Source organism: Meleagris gallopavo, chromosome 5 (genome assembly GCF_000146605.3).
Source record: "Meleagris gallopavo isolate NT-WF06-2002-E0010 breed Aviagen turkey brand Nicholas breeding stock chromosome 5, Turkey_5.1, whole genome shotgun sequence".
Classification (NCBI taxonomy): Eukaryota; Metazoa; Chordata; class Aves; order Galliformes; family Phasianidae; genus Meleagris; species Meleagris gallopavo.
The window spans coordinates 24,669,798-24,684,006 of record NC_015015.2 but is presented as its reverse complement, the minus strand read 5'-3'; the positions used below and the strand labels follow the sequence as shown (position 1 = coordinate 24,684,006).

At 37.0% G+C, this 14,209-nt stretch overlaps 1 protein-coding gene across 1 annotated transcript; it reads left to right on the top strand.

Moving 5' to 3' along the window:
* Nucleotides 1–514: 514 nt before the first annotated feature.
* On the top strand, nt 515–13,987 carry TMEM87A (transmembrane protein 87A; the record flags this gene model as incomplete). The annotated part of the gene is made up of 12 exons (XM_019616105.1): nt 515–587; nt 4,003–4,100; nt 4,931–5,047; nt 6,623–6,676; nt 6,763–6,819; nt 8,492–8,642; nt 9,382–9,443; nt 10,472–10,655; nt 11,481–11,580; nt 12,220–12,313; nt 12,896–12,967; nt 13,844–13,987. Coding segments are annotated over 12 exons (1,191 nt in total), but the record flags the coding sequence as incomplete, so codon positions are not given.
* Nucleotides 13,988–14,209: the final 222 nt, after the last annotated feature.

The window sequence follows — 14,209 nt, the reverse complement described above, 5'->3', positions numbered from 1 at the left end:
GCAGCGGCCCTGCGGCGCGGCTGGGGCCTGGCGTGGGGAGAGTCGGGGCTGAGCGGGAGGCGAAGGGTTTTCTATGTCTCTGTGCCGCTCTCTGTGTGAAACTGCGTGGGGAAAACTGCGTTAAACTCGGTGTGTCGAACCGTAGAAGGGAGCAATACGTGTTTCCTGTGAGAATGGGAGCAAAATTACAAGAGTTGGGATGAACGCCCCTGTTGATTTTTAGAGTGAAAGTTTCTGTGGTTGGATAAGGTCCAGACCTTCTTATCGGCAAGAAAATGTAAATCGATATAATAAACGGTGATAAAATTGATTGAGTTTTGCAGAACGACAACAGAAAATTCTCTTAAGCCATCTTTGAGAACAGATTGAGCAGGTGGTGAAGCATGACTGGAAAATCCAGTAAGACTGGCTTCTGGTTATCATTCACTACCATTTCAGTATTGATTTAAAACTTGGAGTGCAAAGCAATGTGTAAACTGGGTGACATGAAGCCCTCTGATATTTTCTTCTCTTTTTGCCTTTCCAGGGGAAGAAGTTCTTTAACTTTGGGAAGATTCTCTTCAGCAACACCACCATCTTCCTGAGATGTAAGTGGTCCCGAGGGCTTATACTGTGCATGCTCTCACTCTGCTGTTTCACATAGCATCTATTTCACATTTTGGGACCAAAAGACCATGAAGCATTTAATGGCACTGGTTGAAATGACATCTTGTTTCCTGTCACGGGATGAAAGCTGCAGCTCTGATCTGATTGAGTCTGAGAACAGTGTTGAAGCTGTTGAAGACATGATCTGTTTTGGCTACAGCGGAAATGGATGGTTCTGTTCAGGCAAGGCAGTGGAAAGAGTGAGATGGGCAATGAGAGTGCCATTTCAGGTAGACAGTAATGAGGTGTGGGATGTGCTGAGCTCTGCAGTGAAATGTGCTAAATGGCTCCATTTGGAGAGAGTTTGAGCCTTGACTGGGTGAGGGGCTGTTTATATTGCAGAATCACTGGTAGATGACTGTTTACTGTGCTTGTGAAGTTTTAGGGAAGGCCTAAAACTCTGGAACTAGTATGAGGGTGGAATTAAACACTGAGACAGAACTTTCCTGAAGGCTGTTTTATCTTCCTGATCATGGTGTATGAGTGAGCTACAGAGAAAATACTTACCTTTGCAGCCTTCATGTTTGTTCTTTCTATTGTTCTTTGCTGATCTGGCCAGGGCTTTGGACTACATAGATCAGTGCTCTAAGGAGAGTTTCTGTCAAATAGTCTTGATTTATAAGCTGAAGACAGTGCTGAGATAGAAACCAGATGATGTAGATGACTTGAGGAAGTGGCTGATTTTGACATCTTTACCGTGCATTTCTAACGGGTTGATTGCACTAATTCTTACCAGTGATGAGAAGGTGAAGCTCTCCGTCTACTGATTGAGTAGTTTTACAGATAGAGTATCTGTGATTGGCTTTTCGTGTTTGTATTAAATGAGGAAATGTCACTTCAGAAATAGTGAAATCCGTGCTTTTCTCACTTCAAGACGTACTGCAATGATTTCACTCTTTTTATAACTGAAAAAATTATGGTGGTAGAACTATTAACTGGTGATTCTTGATTAAATTGCATATTTCTTTGTTATGTTCAGTACTTTCTGTATTATTATTCAGGTTTAAATTCAGATGCCTGCCTATCCTGGGACAGTGCTTCAAAGGGAGCTTATTAAAGTGCCTCTATCAATCCCAGGTGAATCTGAAATAGGAGGCTAGTATAAAGGTGGTTATTAGTGAAGATCCCATCAGGTCAGAATGGTTTTCCCATTTGTCAAGTATAGCTTAAATGCTGAGTTTCACAGTTCTCAGGAAGGATGCAGCAGGTCTGGGGGAAAGGATGGTGTTTTGGGAGAGCATCTTGAAGTTCAGTAGGGTTTAGAAATAGCGTAGTCATACTGATATTGCATGTAAGGTTTAGATTCCCACATCAAAGTGTGTGGTAAGTCTAGTCATGAGGTGTATGGCTGGAATAACCAGGAGTAGGAAGAAACTAAGAAACTGAGAAAAAAGAATTTGTTACAAGTCAGATTAGTGGCAGATCTGGCAGTAAGAATTTAATCTCCTGGCTGCCGATATAGACTGCAGTTATGTGGTGTCAGCCTTTGAATACGGGTAAAGCTTTGACATACTCTGGTGAAGACATCTATTTTACATATCATTGTGTTTAAAAGATTTACATTAACTTAGATTAGCACCTGTGCTTCCTCCTGCTTTTTTCTCTTTCCCCTTGGGTTGTTGGTGAGTTTTTTTTGTTTGTTTGTTTTTTGTTTTTGTTTTTGTGATGTGTTCTGTGTGGTGGCATCTAATACTTTCTGCTTTTTTGCTTCTAACTGAGAAAGCTGCCACAGTTGTATAGCATTGTCTGTAATGAATTTATTTTATCCGTTGATTTTCTTAAGTGCTATTTGTGAAGACATCTGGTTTCCTGTCTAGAATCATGTGGGAAATCCCACTTCATCTATAAATGAATGTAAAGAGCTTAACATTTGAGTTAAATGTTGCTGGTTTTGCTTGAGGGCAAAGGAACTTTGATTTCCTTGTTGCTGAATTCAGTAAATGCTATGGGTGACTTTTCTGTTCTGTAGGAGTATTTCCTTTCCAGCATTCCTGTGATGATTGCTTAGATTATTCTGGTCTTGTCCTGTTTGGTGTTGCTGCTGAATGCAGATCTTCTGAAATAGATGGAAAAGGCATTCAAAATATTTGAAGAATAATTTTCTTTGTTAGTAGCACAGCTCTGAGGTATTCCTCACTTGATCAGTTGTATCAGTAAGGTATCTGTCACTTGAGAACTTGTCATATACCCACTCCATTGTAAGTGTTTGTTGCTTTTTAGTTTCTTTGTTTTGCCATCTGCAGCATCTAGAGCTGTGAGGAGAATGTATGCCTTGTTTTCATGCATACCAGAACGTGTCATACGGAAACTTACTTTTCAGTGATTGCATTCCTTTTTTAAAATTTTTTTTTCCCTCTGTCTTCAGCATTAGGAACTAGCTGTGTGTAGCTCTACAGAAGCTTGGTTTAGTAGTCATGTGGCTTAAAGTTGGGTTAGTCAGTTAGGATTTCTTGGCTGGGTCTCTTAATATCTTTTTTTTTTCATCGGCTATGGTCAGTAGAGGAAACATTCACTGAAAGTTCTGCATGTGTAGCAAATTTGTGGATATGTAGCCTGAGATAATGTTCATTGTGAAATTGTGGTGACGGCTCTAGAAGAAATGTGCTGTCTTTTATTTTGTTTCGGTACCTGTTGACTGGCAGAACCCAATTATAATCATTTATATGGCTTCTGAGACTGAGTAATCGCTGCTGGTTTTGCCTACGTGTGAAGTTTATCTTCTGAATGTCAATTTTTCTTCACCAGGATTTAATTTGGGAATGAGATTTGAGAAACAAGAATGACAAATCTTTCTTGATGGAATAAAGTATTACTTTTCTATTATTCTATTTTGACTAAAGGGAGCGTTGCAGCTTTGACAGTGAGCTAATGTGGGGATGGTTATTGACTTGCAAAGCTTTACCTCTTCATCTATTGTATTGGTGATAATATTATTGTGTTCTAGTATTGGTATATTAAAAGTATCTATGCAAATTGCCCATAGTACTAACCTGCTGTATACTGACATGTAGAATTATAGACATGTGTTGGAAAGGGAAATAATTTCATGTACTGTGATCATTTGAAGTCACTGCTGTCATCCTGCTTGCTTTTTGTCATTGCTGGCACATTCCTGGTTGTCTTAATACCAAAAAAATTCCAAATGATCTTCAGCTCTTTAATGGAATTAATGTGATGTTACAATTGAAGTCTGTTTTTTGTATGCTTCTGTTTTTTTCACTGAACAGTAGTGGATTATTTGAGGTAATGTTCTTCTGTTCATTTACTTTTTGTGTTTAAACTCAATTACAGTAGTTTGGCACAGAATGGAAGGAGGGGATTTACACAGAAAAGATGCCTTACCTGTTGTCTTTTTAGTTGAAGGTGATGAGAAGTCTTGCGATCCTTCCCAAGGTTACAATGTTACGTGGTACTTAAGATATTCTGATTGCTACAATGAAGTCTTCAACTTTGGGGTAAGAACTGTATGGAAAATGTGGGATTTGATTTTTTTTTGGTATGAGCAGGTCTGAGGGTGAGAAGATCAGAGACTGCTTATTTACATCCTCATTGCTCTGTTGACCTAAAAGAGAGAACCAACTTCTGCGTCATTGAGAAGATGATGGAGAGAAATGAATCTTCAGCTTTTGGGGATTAATGACCTTTTTGGGGTAAAGTGGATGTATTTGTCAGAATTCTTCAAAAGTTGAAATAAGTGTACCAACTTGGAACTGAAGTGTATGAGTTTATCTGTCAAACAAGAATGTCATTTACAGAAGTGCTTAATGACAGCCAATAGGAAAAAATATTTTCATGTTCAGTCTTAATTGTGTTCTTTTCACATGCACATTCTAAGTAGTGACTTACATGAAAGGTGTAGTGTGTATTTCAGATGTGGTAGAACATAGCTGTGGTTTATACTGTTTGTAACACATTTTCCTTGTTTACTTAAAATATTTAACTACAACAGTTGTAACTACTAGCCTAGCACAGTACTGACGTATTTAATCTCTTCACAGTAATGTGGAGTTTATTCATATAGACTCAAGTTCATGCTGGTTGCTTCACCACCACTGTGGGAGAAGATTTTTTTTAATAGAGTATTAATTCTTACTCAGATCTCGCGTGTGTTTGTGTATATCAGTATCCTTTCTGGAGGGAAAAGAGTCCTGCATGGCCTATTAAACTCTGCTCAGGAGTTTATTCAGAGGGAAGTTTTGGTGCTTTCCAGGTCTTGCAGCTGCCTACTCAGATGAAACATATGATATAATGAATGCTAATATAAATTCTCTTCTCTGCTTGGCAGGAAGAACAGGCAGAAAGTTATTTTGGGACTACGTCTGAAGAGCATCCGGGTTGGTCAGGATACTATGCCACATCTTCTCTCCTCTTTTCAAATTGCTCCGAGCTGTTCAAGCCCCAGGTATGGATGGAAATTTTAGTTTGCCCTATTCCCTCATACAGCAGGCAGATGGCATTAGATCCTGCTAAATGAGGATCACTCACATGAGGATTGCTGTGGGTTGGAAAGTACTTTTTTTTTTCTTTTTTTTGCCTGTTTATGACAACCAAACTGCAGCAATGACTTTTGAATTTTTGCTTTACTTCTGACTTGCTGTTCAACTTGTGGCCCACCTTTAGAAAAAATACCCACACTTTAAAATTGAGTGCTTCTTTTTGTTTGAGGTCTGAATTTCATTTAGCACTAAGAGCTGAGTTACGGAAGTGCACTGCTAGATGAATAACAGCATGCATCTCTGGCAATAGAGTGAATCTCCTGCTGAATTTGGCCCAGTGGAGGACTGGGATAACTGGTTAAAAAGAGCAAAATGGTGGTTGAAATGAATGAAATGGGGAAAAACAAGAAAGATAATGCTGTGTAACTTTGTGAAGTAATGTTTAAACAAAGGCTCTGTGCCAGCTATATATCACCAGAAGCTGTGCAGTCACATTAATGGTGGTGTCAATGTAACAGTCTGCTTTTTTTTATGGTGTACTTAAGGATTTGAAGCAAACTGTGCTCTGTTGTGTCTTTGTTGAACCACTCCTGATTTAGACAAGAGGGTGTGAATAGAAAATACTGGGAGTTGTCTCCCAGCTATTGAATCTAGTTTATTTTTTTTCCCTGAAGAAAATGGCTTGCCTAAAGGTGACTTGAAAAGGTTTTTTTTGCACTGTTTTGCACACCTTTAACTCCTTTCATATGTGAAGATGACTTGAAAGGAGTTTTTAAATACACATATACTGCCTACTTTTTAGGTTTATTAATATTGGAAATGTTTGTTCTATTTTTCTGTGGTTTTATAGAAAAGCTGTTGAGGGCTTATCTATGTAATATGAACAGAGGCATCGCAACTGAATGTTGATGAGGCTGGGAATTTTAAAAACTTTAAGTGATTTTTCCTCCCATTCCTTTGCAAGGTCTACTGAAATTTTAACAGAAGCTATTCTTCCCGAGTATTCATTTTTGAACTTTGATATAAATGGCTCCTTTTTAGTTTGCAACTTTGTTTCTTGTGATGCAATAGTTTAATTAGGTTTCGAGTTCAGAGAGTTGGCAGATCCTGGATCCTTATCTGCATAATAGACATACATTTGTCTGGGGGCTTTTTTTGAACGTACCAAGGCAGAAATCCCAAAATCTTGTGTCTGTCCTTGCAAGTGCCATTTAGTAATGGAGGGAGCTAACAGATGCATATTTGGGAAGTAACATTAATTTCACTGCTGTCATGTCTACGGATCCAGCTCTAAAAATACAGACTTGTTGTATGAGAGGGGAAGGAGAGAAGCAATTCTCAAGTGACAAAATACTAATCTAAGTACTCAAAATTCCCTGGACAGTTGCTTGATTTAATTAAAGAAATGAAAACTCTCCAGTGCTGCTGCTGTTTCAGATAATCCTTTCTTAAAACTTTTCTGGTAGCGATGGCATGTTAACACACAGTACCTGTAAATACTGTACTTGTTTTTTGTTTTTGGTTTTTTTTTACTCTTACAGATTTTCTATAAAGAATTTGTTCATCCGGAGCCTCTCTCACCTGAGAAACAAGAGGTACATTTTTTCCTTCTAATGAATGAGCATAGAAGTGAAAGAAAGAGTTTTGATATCCATTTATCCATTTTCTGTTTTTCTCTAAGGGCGTGAAAGATAAGACAGAGAGTGGGGGAAATCGCACGATGGTGGCAGATAAAACTGTATGTATTTTGAATTGAAATGCAATTTGGAATCCAGTGGTATAGGACTTTTTTTGTAATTTTTTTATAAAAAGAGCTAAAAATTATCTAGTGGTGTTTACAGGGGTAGTACAGTTTTGTTGCATGGTTTGTGTGATACGTTTGTTTTGTTTTGCAAGGACAGGTGGGTATGGAAGTGGGGGAGATAGTTTCTGAGACTTTCATTTGCTTTAGCCTGAAATTAGATTGGGGTTTGGGGGAGGAACTGGCCGAAACTATATTTATAATGATTCTTTCATGTGAAATATAGAACTTTAATCATTCAAAATCATGGTATGAATAATTTAAAAAAAAAATCAGCCTTAAGATGAAGTAATCAGTGCTATAGGAGATCATTAATATTTAGAGATTACATTTGTTTTCATCTTGACCTAGTCAGTACTTTAAAACCTTATATGTAACAAGGTGAATGATGCCTTTTGAGTTTCTGTTAGCATTTTTATTATGTGTTATGTTCAAGTCTTAACCAGGAACAGTTATCAAAATAACTTCACACTGAATTTCCTGGATGCAAAAAAAAAAAAAAAAAAAGTTTCACTTCCTTATTCTATTAACAGGGCCATCTGGCTAGAAGGTAAATGTGTGGTTATGGAATAAGGAATCAGTGCAGCAAAAGATTGATGTATTTTAAAGGAAAAATCAATTTTATTTTAAGCTTGATATGTTTTTAACTAAGCAGTTTAACTTCAATTTAACTTATTTTAGCATAAACGTTTTTGATGCATAAAATGCTGTTTGCTTTAAATCTTGTAGTCAGGAGGACTCTTGGAAGAAAAGCATGGACTTAATACTGAAGTTCTCTTGGAGATGCCATTATTAAAACTCTTGCGCTAGATCTACTTTGGTCTTGTAAGCGGCATATGTGTACAAAGTCCTAGCTTTTACCTCAAAGTTTCTGATGAACAATTGCAGTTTTTTATATGGCTGGAATTGCCTAGTTGTGGAACTAAGTTTTGTGCACTGGAACTCAAAAACAAAACAAAACAAAACAAAAAACCCTCTGATTTTATGTATTTATTTCCCTATGGTTCAAATACTTAATCTGGGCAAGCTTCCTTGCTCTTAGTTTACTAGCAATATTTGGTTCTTAGAAGAATGAGAGCTTTCAGAGGCAGTAGTAGTTTCCAGAGGAAATGACTAATAAGGAATTTTTTAAATTCTCTTCAGCTACCTCTTTTATCTTACACTGTAAAACTTAGTCTTCGCCAGAGAGCCAAGTCGTATGCAGGTGTCCTTACTTTCAGGAGTCAAGAAGCATCGCTGACAATCTGTATTCCTAGACTGACAACAAGGAACAGCAGCTTTGTTGAATTCTTTGAAATGTTTGCAATACCTTTGAGATCACTCTTGCAATAAGACAGTATACAATTTCTAAGTAAGCTCTGATCACCTCTTCAGTCTTCTAATGATTCTTCTGGATTCAAACTAGGCAAATTTCAGACTGTTTAGATATGTCTCATAGATGAATTTAAAAAACAACACATCAAATATTTGTTAACAAGCTTTAGGACCACGATCAGATGAACTTTTTTATATGGAAGATAGCACCCATGTATGGAGAGCGTAGTTTTGTCTATTTCATATACTATTTCGTTTTTCATATGTTATTTACATGCAGACATTTCATTTTCAGACAATGAATGCTGTTATTAAAACTTGGAGAGATGGGCCATATATATTTATTGTGCAAATTGGAGTTACAGCTCCAAAAGATTCTGCTAACAAACTTAAAAGAGCGGAGAGAACCACACCTGCCTCAAATCCTAAAGAAAAGCTCTTTACAAGTAAGACAGCTAAAAACAGATACTGCTTTCTTATGTATACCGTTCTGACTGGTTTCTAAGGTACTTCTTTATATATATTTCATATATATATATATATATAGTTCATTTTCGTAAGTTGCTACCTTTGACTTCACATAGTACCACAACTCATCTTAAGATAATGTGATTGCTAGTGGTTTGATGATCTTAAGGCTGTTGGTCTATCAGCTTTATGATGGAAGTAGAGAAAATACCCAAGCAATTCAATTTTGAGTTTTTTGTTTTTTTTTTAATGATCAGACCAATGCAAGGATTTACATCAATAAGCTCAAATCATGTAGAACATAATTTCAAAATGACAGCTATGACCTTTGTATTATCCATACACTGATAGGTAAAATATCGTTATCCATATTTTAGAGAAGATGTAAAATCCACTTAAAAAAATAGTACATGTGTTTTCAATCTTTACTGTTCCACATTAATCCACAGCACAAAGTACTGTAACTTGAAGTGCATCTGCAAGCTACTTGGTCACAAAGCATATAATTATAATTAGTTTAATATAATTTAATTAGTTGAATATGTTACGAGTCTTGCACTCGATTCCAAAGTGAAGTTAAATTTAAAGGTTTCTTCCATGTGAAGATGTAGAATTTCTTTATGCTTGAGTAAAAATCAGTAAAAATTAAGTACCTTATAACCTGGCTTCCTACATTTGCTTCCTGCTTAAATTGGTTACTGTATTGTTTTTTGACAGTGACAGTAGAACTCAAGGGACCATATGAGTATCTATCACTTGCAGACTATCCTCTGATGATTGTAAGTAAAACAGTTTTTCTATCAAGTTGTCAGTGGTGAATCTCTGCTAAATATTCTCTTTCAATGCTTAAGGGTGACAAAGCCTGTGGCTTTGAAGTACTAATTCGTGAGAAGTTTTTCTTGTAGTGCATATAGTATAGGGAAAACAGATGTAGATTTCAGATATTTGCATATGCTGTTAATGTCTGTTTATGGATTGTTTGACTTGATGACTGTAAGTTTTTTGTAGTTCCAGAAGGTATCAGTATCATTAGACTGAGCAATTTTACTGACACTCTTGTTTTTTCCTTAGTTCATATCTTAGAAAATTCACTATTCTATTGTTTTGTTTACAGCTACTGCTTTATTTGTCATTGCTTTGTTCTCTTACAGTCTCATCTTCCTTCTTCCACCAGCTGTCCTCCACACCGTGGAGAGGTCCTCAATACTGCTTAATATGAAAGCATAATTGAACTACAAAGAGCAAATTCCCCTTTTGTTCAAAGGGATTGCTGACTTGATCAATAGCTGCTTCTGTCAAGGAGGCTTAGAAAATAAAAGAACTTATCTAGTGTAGGCAGACTTTAGCTGGAGATCAATAAGAAGTAAGATATCTAGCCTGTCTTTATTGACGAGTAACCTGTAAATAGGAGAACCTCATGGTGTTTCTGAAATGTGTTTTACTTGCTGCATAAGTAAGAAGTTTCCAGCAATTCTGATGACTTGTAATTCATAGGTGTGAATATCCACATGTGGCAGGTCCAGAAAAAGGTCTCTGTCTACTTGTTTCTGTAATGGAATATCTGAATATGAACCGGCATGTTTAGATCCTTAACATTTGAACTGTGTGGGTGCTTGGGCATGAAAACCTGTAAGGATCAGAAAACTGTTCTAAGATACATTTTCAATTTGTGGAAGTTTTAAAGGATTGTGTAGCTAACTTCCATGCTTTTTCTGTAGTAGAATGTTTGAATTTTTATGTATGATTCTTCAGTTTTTATTTTTCTTTCATCTGAGAGCACTACTTCTTGCTTCTCTTTGTATAATAGTTTTTCATGGTGATGTGTATTGTGTACGTATTCTTCGGAGTTCTGTGGCTTGCATGGTCAGCCTGTTACTGGAGGGATCTCCTGAGGATCCAGTTCTGGATTGGTGCTGTTATCTTCCTGGGGATGCTTGAGAAAGCAGTTTTCTATGCAGAGTTCCAGAACATCCGCTATACAGGGGAATCTGGTAAGTGACAATTGCAACCTGCACTTTGATGAGCACAGCACTAATTATTCTAACACATACTGAATTGGGGATATGGATGAATGTTAACTATATGATTATTTGAGGATTGCCTCAAAACAAAGAACATGGAACAGAGTTTCTGCATGTCTTTTAACATACTGTAAATTCTTTTTACGATCTCTTGACAGCCTATGCTCTTCTAAAACTAAAATGCTGTGTCTAAAACTTCTGATGTAGTGCTTCAGGAATATAGAATGCTAGATTCTTTAAGTATTCACTGTAAAACTCACTTGAGGTTTGAAACAGGACTTCTGAAGTGTAGCTTGTAATTCACCTCTTACAGTTAGCCTTGGGAAGAGACTTTCAACTGTTTATTGTGACACCATTGCCAATAGCCTGATAACTCATCATAGGCAACTCTCTCTCAAAACAACCCTTTGAGACACTGTTATATGCTTCCATCCTACAAATAAAATGAAGCAAAACTTCATTATGACTTTTTTGATTGGTCACATCCAAGGTACAGGAAGTTTTGTTCATAGCACTGTTTGGAAGATTGTCCAGACTAATATTGTGAATAAAAAAATTTATGAATCTTTACTCTCCACTTTCCTGGGACTTAATTTTCACTTAAGTCTCAAAATAATATATATATTTTTATGTATTCTGAAACCTTACTCCAGACATAGGTAATAAAGGCATTATAAATTTTAATAGCCTACTTGCTGAAAATAATAGTGTCTGCTCTTATACGACAATTATATACAGTAGTCAATAAAATACAAGTTATTTTTTACTACCTAACTTCTTCTTTGCTTTTGTTAGTTCAAGGAGCACTAATACTGGCAGAACTGCTTTCCGCTGTGAAACGTTCACTGGCTCGAACTCTGGTCATCATAGTCAGCCTGGGATATGGAATAGTCAAGTGAGTAAAAATCTGTTTTTCTAGTAATTTAAGATAGTACTAATTTCCCTGCGCTTTGCAACTTAAAAGATGGATGCTTGAGTTAAGTGGTGTAAAGCTCCAGTCTTCACTAGTCAAGAGACATATATTTTGCTCCTTTGACATATAGATTGCTCCTTTTTTGCATCCCCTTGCTTTTACTACTGTTGCGTTGGGTTCTGAGAGTCACTGCTGAGCTCATAAATCTCTAGCAACGATCTGCTTTGGGCGTCTTCTGCCACTTATCTGTCTGCTCCCAGCTGTATTATGTGGTAAAACAGCGTCATGTGGCATTGGGATCTTCTGTCAAGTTGGGGTGTGTTGAGGGAACTGAAAAAGAAGATGGGGCCTGGGAATTCTTCAAATGGTAATAAAATGCCAAGCGAGTTTACTGATCTCTTCCTTAGCCACATCAGGCCAAAAAACAAAAAACAAACAAACAAAACAAAACAAAACAAAAAAGTAAGCGTAGGAGCACAGTAATAAAACGATTCTAAAAACCTAGGGGTGACTTGTCACAAGAAGCCTTTATTTGCTTGCCTCTTGCCTTGTGCTAAACTCAAGTTGATGTGACATTCTTCTCCTGCACTAAAGGTTAACTTCACTTTGTTTTTTTTACAGGCCTCGTCTTGGAGTTACTCTTCACAAAGTAGTTATGGCTGGAGCCCTTTATCTATTATTTTCTGGCATGGAAGGTGTTCTTAGAGTCACAGGGGTCAGTAACCGCTGCTTGAATTTTTCTTGTATGCTACAAATTCTGCTGTCTTAAAATTAAGTGCCAAGGGAGAATCCCAGAGATTCTCCAGAAGAATCCACAAAAGAAGGAAAAAAGACAAACGGCTGAACTCTGGAACTGTTGATGTGGTTTATTGATAACTGTTTTAAACTTGTCTGCTTTATGCATCTGGATGTAATTGTGTATTTTAAAATAGTTTTCATAATTTAGTGATTAGCTGGGTTCCAGATGCTGTTGTGACTTTACATCAGGTAGAAATTTGAGGATGGAGGGCCAGTTCCAGACCTAAAGGTGATTCATCTGGCTATGAATGTTGTTTTTTCTTGGTTTTTTTTTTTTTGTTTTAAAAAAAAAGTAAAAACAACAACAAAACCAAGCAAATCCAGCAGTAAACAAACCAATGTTTTATATTTGAGGCTGTACCTGAGAAAATGTTAGTGAGTTGTGCTGCTACTTGCTTCATTCTAGAAGTATGTATTTGGGTGTAAATTTCTGTTATTGTTCACTGTTAGCATCTTGGGACAAGTTATTTAACATGTTATATATTTGATACTTTTTCAGTTTTTCTATGACACTCTGGCTCTGATAGCAAACTTGGCCCTGTCCATGATTGATGCCTGTATTATTTTGTGGATATCCTTTCATAAACTGTAGAAAGTTACAAGCTTGTTTACAGAACTGTTCGTCTAATACTTTAGAAGCAGTAAAAAATGACTTGCTTTTATTATTTAGGACTTTCATAGTTTCTTGTACATTCAAAAGGCAACCTTTGCAACTTTCAGTCAAACCCGTGTGAGCATTGAGTTCTTCTATGAGTAGTGTAGAGGATGTAATTACTGTATTTCTAACAAGCTGATTGCTGACTTTCTATAACAGAAGTGGCCAGACTAAATCTTTGCAGCAGTAATCTTAACAGAGGCTCTTTTTAATGCTGCTAAATTGACTTAATCTGGAAAACTACTTCTTGCCTTGCTGACAGAGAGTTGGGAACTGACAGTGTGCTATAGTTTGCTTTTGTCCTTTATAAACCCCTCTGTGCATTGAGTTGAACACCTTGTTCAAACACTTGTTTCTGTAGTAAAACTCAGAAGCATTGTGGTGAAGTGTCTGTGGTTTCTCGTAACATAGCCTGACACTCCTTGCTCCTGCACCTTGTTTCCTTTTCAGTTTGTTCTTACTGGCTCTCTCTTTGTCTCCAGGCCCAGAATGATCTTGCCTCCTTGGCTTTTATTCCCCTGGCTTTCCTAGATACTGCCCTGTGCTGGTGGATATCCTTCACTATTTTACTTGGTGGGGGGTGTGTTTTCTTTGAAATTTTTTTTTTTTTCAGGGAGTGTTTGAAAATGCTGCCATAGGATGACTTTCTGTTCTGCTGTGAGTCTCGTCTATGTCTTAGAGGGCTGCGTTCGTGGGCGTGTGTCTGGGTGGGGGCTGTTGTTCATAAAACCTGTGTCCTCTTAAGTTTGTGTCCTCCTTGTTCTCTCAGAGGCTTTCCTTGACTTTCTGTACATATTCATCAGCTTGACTCAAACAATGAAACTACTAAAACTTCGAAGGAATGTTGTGAAACTCTCTTTGTATCGGCACTTCACCAACACACTCATCTTGGCAGTAGCAGGTAAGCAGAAAATTACATAAATCAAATAAGAGTGTTAGTTGTTTTGATCACTGATTTGATCACTAAAGCAGATTTTGAAGTTAGTAATAGTTCTGTAAATGTAACGAAAATACTTATCATTTCTATCACTTGACCTGTTTCTAGTAGTTTGTCAAATGTTACATCGATGCTTTGGTGGCAGTGGATCGTTAGTCAGGAAGTTAGTAAAAGCTTCTCTAACAGAGTGCATTTGTCCCTCTTAATAATAACTGCGCTTG